A 7,882-nucleotide genomic window follows, 5' to 3' on the forward strand; every position below is an offset into this window, starting at 1 on the left:
ATGAAAATCCCAGCCCCTGTGCAAATAACTTGTAGGGCGCCACTAACTCATTCAGCAGAGAGAGCGCAGCGCTGCCAATGCTGGGGGAGACAGCGAGTGGAAAGAAGGTGGTTTTCCTAGCGGCAGGCAGACAGGACCGCGCGGTTGGGTGTGAGCTCCGCCCCTGCAGCCGAGCTGAAAAAGCCAGGATCCTGGCTCCTCAGCCCCTCTCTTCACAATATTTGATTAGGAATTCGGGGGCGGGACCCTGGCCTGGCACAGACCCGGGCGCTCTCAGTACACACGCTCACTCCTTCGCTCTCACACACACTCCCTTCAGCCCCAGGAGTCCACAGGCAGAGGGACGTGGTCACTCTGAAAGGTTCAACTCCAGGTAAGTGTAGTCGCTTTGCTTGTTTTTGTGACTTGTCGTTCCGCCAGAAAATAAGGGAAACGGGCTGGGGAGTGGGAGATGGCGGCAGGGAGAAGTCATTCCTCCCTCTCCCTCTCTGGGCCGTCCTCCCAAGATGCTGGGGACGGCCAAGGGGATGTTGAAAGAAGGGGTCCCAGCATGCTACCTTTGTCCTGCAACTCCTTTCTGCTTGTTGGGGGGACCTCCAGTTCTCAGGCACGAGAAGCAAAGGGGAGCCAGCTCTGCCGGGCTACTATTCATAAATGCGCCCCTGCCCCCCCTGTGTCCCTGCAGTCTCTCCACTAGATGGGCTGTGGGGCTGAAACACTGCTGGGGAGGCGGGGAGGGGAGTTTTGTGTATTGAGGCTGGGTGTGTGTGTGTGTGTGTGTGTGTGAGGACCGCGCGGTTGGGTGTGAGCTCCGCCCCTGCAGCCGAGCTGAAAAAGCCAGGATCCTGGCTCCTCAGCCCCTCTCTTCACAATATTTGATTAGGAATTCGGGGGCGGGACCCTGGCCTGGCACAGACCCGGGCGCTCTCAGTACACACGCTCACTCCTTCGCTCTCACACACACTCCCTTCAGCCCCAGGAGTCCACAGGCAGAGGGACGTGGTCACTCTGAAAGGTTCAACTCCAGGTAAGTGTAGTCGTTTTGCTTGTTTTTGTGACTTGTCGTTCCGCCAGAAAATAAGGGAAACGGGCTGGGGAGTGGGAGACGGCTGCAGGGAGAAGTCATTCCTCCCTCTCCCTCTCTGGGCCGTCCTCCCAGGATGCTGAAGATGGCCAAGGGGACGTTGAAAGAAGGGGTCCCAGCATGCTACCTTTGTCCTGCAACTCCTTTCTGCTTGTTGAGGGGACCTCCAGTTCTCAGGCACGAAAAGCAAAGGGGAGCTAGCTCTGCCTGGCTACTACTCATAAATGCGCCCCCGCCCCCGCCCCTGTGTCCCTGCAGTCTCTCCGATAGAGGGGCTGTGGGGCTGAAACACTGCTGGGGAGGGGGGGAGAGGAGTTTTTTGTATTGAGTCTGGGTGTGTGTGTGTGTGTGTGTGTGTGTTTTAAATGGCATTTGTGTGTGTGTTGCTGGGGTGAAAGGGAGAGAAAGAAGTGTTGAGAGTTACCATGTGTAGGGAGCTGTGAGTGGGGGTCCCGTCCAGGGAGGGGATGGCTTCTGGTCTGACCTCCTCCGCTCTGCTCAGGGAGGGGTGGTTCTGTGGAGTGGGGAAATGGGAGAGCAGCAGTAACTCCTGAGTAAGCTTCCCCAACTCACAGAGTGGCAGTCTGAGAAACTTCCCCTCAGGAAACGCTGAGCATGGGAGGGTCTCTAGCATTAGGGGGTGATTTAAGAGCAGACAACAAGAGATGGGGGTAGGACCAGCAGAGGCGTAAGGTCCCCACCAAACCCTGTCAGCAGTCAGGGCTCCTAAGGAGAGGCCAAAGTGGGCAGGATGCATGCCCCTGGAAAGCTGAGTCTTGAAGAGGAAGGTGGCTCTTGTCTGCCAAAGTACCCAGTCTGGAAGGAGAAATGGAGACAGAGGCTCAGTGTGCCAGCCTCAGACAGCCACCTTGGTCCTGCTGCAGCCCAGAGCTGTGCATGGAAAAATGTGCTGTTGGCAGTGGGCCGCTCCATCAGTCTTCTCTCCTGGCCAGAGCCAGGGCCCAGCCAGCGTGCCCAGGCCATGGGCGATTGGGTTGGCTTCTCAGAAACACTGTGGGCTCTTTGTCCGAGGCTTCAGGCTGCCTGAGAGTGAGCCAGGGTCCTCTGCAGCCCAGAGGCTGATGGGATGAAGCTGGCCTAAGAGAACTGTTTTCAGGGAACCGAAAGGTCTGGGAGGGGTGGTAGACACAGAGTGACTCTCTTGTCACAGTCAGGGTGCTGCCCATCAGTTCAGTGGATTTCATGCTGGCTTTTAGACTTCTCTCTTTCTCCTGTCCACAGCTGCCAACCCCAGCAAGGCCCAAAAGTCAGGTGAGAGATAACTGTGACTTTTCCAGGACCAAAAAAGGGTCTAGGGTTTCCCCATCCAAGGGTGACACTCACACCTCTGGACGGTGCCCATGACTCACAGGTGCCCATTGCTCACAGGACCTATGCAGCACTCTGGCTATAAGTAGTCAGAGTAGGGTGCTCAGGCCTGATACGTCACCCCCTGACCCCTCATCTTCCATACCTTCAGCTTCCCTCTCAGGTGGCACCAAGCCTACATTTATCCCCAGGCCTGCCTGTTCTCATCTCACTAGCATAGAAGTTCAAAGGCAATGGCTGATGCCAGTGTGAGGGCCTCCATAGGGAGCCTGCTAATCCAGATGTCTCCACAGGGATGGCAGGGGGATGCCAGAATCCCATTCTAAAGCCACGTTCCCTTGGGCACACGTGTAAGTCTCCAGTTCCTATTCCCTTTTGTGCTGTTCCTCAATTCATGTCTCTTGGCCCCACATGGCTCTTGCGTCATGTCCGTGGTGGAGCATGAAGAGTGCTAACACTTTCCTAGACATCACAGAGGACAGCAGGTGGACTGACTCAGGCTCCCTGCCCTCAGCCACTCTGGAAGACAAGGGCCATTCCCAGGCGCCAGTGCCTGCCAAGTTGCCTGTGTAGCCACACACTGCTAACCCAAGAGTCCTCACCCAGCAGACTGTTCTAGACGCTGGCACTCCGGAGGGCGGCCCACACCTCCCCAGAGACTGAGAATCAGAAACCCTCAGCCTGCCCAAGAGACCAAAAGATCTTTCAGAAGTAATTCAGATCTTCCCCTTTGAGGGCTCCAGCCACTTCTGGAGGTTTCCCAGAAACATGAAAAGAGCCACGGGGCTTTTTCCTTGGACTTTTGAAAATTATTACTTCCCCGGGGAGTCCAAGTTGGATGTGAATTTAGGCCTGAAGAGCACCCCACCCCACAGGGATTGCTATGGGCTCTCCAGCTGCCACAACAGAACCTTCAGGTTGCAATGGATCTGCCCGTCCAAAAAAATGCAGCACCCCCATTCAAGTTTCTTCTCATCTCAAAGACTCCCCTTCTGGGCCTCTACGCATCCAGCTCCCCTCAGACAGCCAAGGTCCAGCTGGGAGGAGGCGTGCAGGAAGGGAGAGCCAGGCTCCTATTTGCAGGTGTTTGGCACCAAATCAGATCCGCTCAAAGCCTGAGGCTCACCCACTCCCCTCCCTGGAGTCTCACTCATGTGGGCTTGCTCTGTTCTCTCTCCTTTTTTGCAGAGACAACATGCAGTGGGCCTCTGTCCTGCTGCTGGCAGGGCTCTGCTCCCTCTCCTGGGCCCAGTATGATGACGACCCTCACTGGTGGTTCCACTACCTCCGCAGCCAGCAGTCCACCTACTACGATCCCTATGAACCTTACCCTTATGAGCCCTATGAGCCTTACCCCTACGGGGTGGAGGAGGGTCCAGCCTACGCCTATGGCTCTCCACCCCCACCACCAGAACCTCGAGACTGCCCCCAGGAGTGTGACTGCCCACCTAACTTCCCCACGGCCATGTACTGTGACAACCGCAACCTGAAGTACCTGCCCTTCGTCCCCTCCCGCATGAAGTATGTCTACTTCCAGAACAACCAGATCTCCTCCATCCAGGAAGGTGTCTTTGACAACGCCACCGGGCTTCTCTGGATCGCTCTCCACGGCAACCAGATCACCAGTGATAGGGTGGGCAGGAAGGTCTTCTCTAAGCTGAGGCACCTGGAGAGGCTGTACCTGGACCACAACAACCTGACCCGGATGCCCGGCCCACTGCCTCGATCCCTGAAGGAACTCCATCTCGACCACAACCAGATCGCGCGGGTCCCCAACAATGCGCTGGAGGGGCTGGAGAACCTCACAGCCTTGTACCTTCAACACAACGAGATCCAGGAAGTGGGCAGTGCAATGAGGGGCCTCCGGTCATTGATCTTGCTGGACTTGAGCTACAACCACCTTCGGAGGGTGCCGGATGGACTGCCCTCAGCCCTCGAGCAGCTGTATCTGGAGCACAACAATGTCTACTCCGTCCCCGACAGCTACTTCCGGGGGTCACCCAAACTGTTGTATGTGCGGTTGTCCCACAACAGCCTCACCAACAATGGCCTGGCCTCGAACACCTTCAATTCCAGCAGCATCCTTGAGCTTGACCTCTCCTACAACCAACTGCAGAAGATCCCCCCAGTCAACACCAACCTGGAGAACCTCTACCTCCAGGGCAATAGGATCAATGGTGAGACCTTGGCTAAGGGGTATGGGGAGGGGCAGTCTATTTCACTGGAAAGACCCTCTTCTGCATGCTGGTGGCAACACACAAGACATAGCAGTAGAGTAACTGGAGAGCACAACCAAAGCACCCTGAGACCCCGCCTTGCACTGACAGCAGGGTGAATAAAAGTTAGTGGACAGTGGTTGGTAAGAAGACTTCCCAGAAGGAAGTTTCAATGTAGGTCCTGAGAGATAAGTGGGCATGGGCTAGAACAGTGGTCGGCAAACCGCGGCTCGTGAGCCACACGCGGCTCTTTGGCCCCTTGAGTGTGGCTCTTCCACAAAATACCACGTGTGGGTGCACATGTACAGTGTGATTGAAACTTCGTGGCCCATGCGCAGAAGTTGGTTTTCTGCCTGGGCGAGTCTATTTTGAAGAAGCGCTTAGGAGGACCCTAATTAAGTTAATAACAATGTACCTACCTATATAGTTTAAGTTTAAAAAATTTGGCTCTCAAAAGAAATTTCAATCGTTGTACTGTTGATATTTGGCTCTGTTGACTAATGAGTTTGCCGACCACTGGGCTAGAGGAACTCAGGACAAAGCCATTCTGGGAAGACAAATTGACAGGGACAAAGGAACCAGTCATTGCACAGGTCACCTGCAGGGGACAGCCAGGAAATTCGTGTGACTGAGAGGAAGGGGTCATGCATTGAAGAGCAGTGAGAGATGAGTCTGGAAAGGGTTGGGCGTGGCTGTTCATAGAGAGAAGGGATTGAAGTTGAATTTGTAGGATCCATCCCGGGGGAGGGGAGAAGGTGGGCTAAGAAACCATGGCATCTGCACCTACTCACTGGCCCAGAAGAGGATGCACTATTTCCACACCATCTACTCCTGCCTCTACAGCCTGGTCTTGTGTTTGGGTGTTTATTTGCTTTTCAAACATTAACAGTTGGTGGATAAGAATGTGCAGCTGCTCCGAGCTGAAAGCAGTACTTGTTCTGGTCAGTTCTCCCTGGAGTTTAAGGGGTCCCTGGAGGCAGGGCAGAGGTCCCCCTAGAATAACATCAGCCTGACCACGACAAAGCCCTGGGGTGATGGGCAAGGACACTGGGCTTCTTGTTTCCCAGGCACTTCCCTGAAGATACCTAAAGGAACCCAAAAAGCTGCCTATTCGTTTCAGATTGGATTACCTGGTTGCGTGCCAGCTCCTACTCAAAAATCTTGCATTCAGACTGTGTTTACATAGCTCCGGGCATCTGATGTCTTAATCCTACCCGGAGGGCCCAGAGCCAGCATTTAACCTCCCTTCCTCTGTCAGCAAAGTCCCCTCTCCCTGGGGAGAAAAAGACTAACAAAGGGCTTTGAAGCAGAGCCTGCTGAGAGCAAAGAGCACCTATAGGGCTGAGTCATCACCCTGGGTCTCTTGATCCTTTTTCTCCCTGTGCTCAGCAAACAGATCAGTCATTTGGTGAGACCTTAATGAGCTGGACAGCCCTCCGAGTGAGAGAGACACCAGTCCCAGAGGTTGGCGGTGGGGCTAGAGAGCTGACGAGGGCCCTAGCCGGTTTGGCTCAGTGGATAGAGTGTCGGGCTTCAGACCAAAGGGTCCTGGGTTTGCTTGTGGTCAAGGGCACGTACGTTGGTTGCTGGCTCCTCCCTGGCTCGGCCCTGGTTAGGGCGCATGCAGAAAGCAACCAAAATCAATGGGAAAATATCCTCAGGTGAGGATTAACAACAACAATAACAACAAAAGAAAGCTGACGAGGTGTCTGGTCCTCTAGTTTGAAGTGCCAGACACCAAACCGGTTTTGTCTTTAATGTCTCATTCCAAGGGGGCAGTTCTCTAAGACATCTCTAAGATGTTGCATGCCACAGGGGGTTTGACATTTACCTGCAACTGTCCATCATTCCACTAACTCTCCATCATCCCTCCCAGAAGTCACCACTCCATACCTGCCACCCATTCTGAATCCAGGAGGACTGTCACATCAGAAAAGGCATGTTCTATGCTGTGCTCCATCAGAGTTTGACCTTGAAACCGTGACAGCGAAGAGCATGTCAGGGGAGAGAACCCATTTGTCACTGCCTAACTATGCGATCAGAGAGAGTTGGGGTGGAAATGGCTTCATCACAGTGTCTGTTACCATCCTGCCCTCATGCAGAACCATGTCTGCTGCTCAAATATTAGGTGGTCCATCCCTTTCTAAAACTCTGATGAAGATAAAATTACTTTAGTAAAGTGTCCTAAGGTCTCACAAGAAAGTTCTCCCTTAAGTCAAAAAACCTAAAAGTGTTCTGCCCTGGCTGGCATTGCTCAGTGGTTGGAGTGTTGGCCTGAGCATCAGAGGGTCTCGGGTTTGATTTCCGATCAAGGGCACATACCTGGGTTGCAGGTTCGATCCCTGCCCCTGGTCAGGGCCCATGTAGGATCGTTGTGTCTTTCTCACATCAATGTTTCTCTCTCTTTCTCCCCCTCCCCTCTCCCCTCCTCTCCACTCTCTCCAAAAACCAATGGGAAAATATCCTCACTCCTTGGGTGAGGAGAAAACAAAACAAAACACAAACACATAAAATTTTTCAGTGTCTACCCCAAATCCCTTCTTGTACAATTTAACCCAAATCCTCTTTGTCTCGTTATTAGTCTCTCTCCTAGTCTTCTCTTTAGACAAAACAACAGCAATTCCTTATTTTTCTTAATTAGTGAATTAACACATGGAAAGTGCTTGGTCCAGGGCCTGGCACATTATTGGGAAAGCAACGCACAATCACTGTTATTAGCTTTTCTTCTTTTTGCCACTTTGAAGTTAGCAGGCATAGTGTTGTTTTGTTTTACCTTTTGCATTTCGAAGCTGGGGAAACTGAGGCAGGGAAGGAAAAGCAGCCTCTCCATGTCACCCAGGTTGTGTAGCATTGCCCCTGAGCCCCTCCTTTTGTGGTTCCCCCGGAGCCAGGCATCTCTGGCGGAGAATGTGAGGAGCAGCCCCTGAGGCAGATCACCAGCAGGGAAGACAGAGCCCCAGCTTAGCCCCTCTCCTGGGGGGGAGGGGGGGCACATGACAGAAAGGCCCCCCTGCAGGGGCCGGCAGGGGCCCGGGTGGGGGTGCAGGCGGGATTGAAGGAACCCTCTGAGGGAGGATCCAAAAGAAGGGCAGGAACTAACGGGTGTGCAGGGGACAGGCGGTCTTCCCCCTCCTCTTCCTTCTTCCACTAGCATCGCCCTCAGTTTTTCCAGCCTGGCAACAGCAGGGAACACAGCTCGGACTGTACTCAGCAGCTCTGGGATCCAGTGGGGCAGGGCGGGTACAGCAGCAGG

At 54.0% G+C, this 7,882-nt stretch overlaps 1 protein-coding gene across 2 annotated transcripts in view; it reads left to right on the top strand.

Annotated features, from left to right (window-relative positions):
- The first annotated feature begins 68 nt into the window (after positions 1–68).
- Positions 69–7,882, top strand: part of FMOD (fibromodulin) — an 11,630-nt gene continuing 3,816 nt past the window's right edge. The window contains exons 1-2 of one of the 2 annotated variants that reach the window (XM_006772002.2): positions 69–373; positions 3,602–4,590. In XM_006772002.2, the coding sequence (XP_006772065.2) occupies positions 78–373; positions 3,602–4,590 (1,285 nt within the window). In that variant the 5' untranslated portion in view covers positions 69–77. Of the gene's footprint in view, positions 374–815; positions 1,028–3,601; positions 4,591–7,882 lie in introns of those variants that run through there. The other variant, XM_006772001.2, reaches the window with a different exon arrangement.

This window comes from Myotis davidii, unplaced genomic scaffold (assembly GCF_000327345.1).
Source record: "Myotis davidii unplaced genomic scaffold, ASM32734v1 scaffold246, whole genome shotgun sequence".
NCBI lineage: Eukaryota > Metazoa > Chordata > Mammalia > Chiroptera > Vespertilionidae > Myotis > Myotis davidii.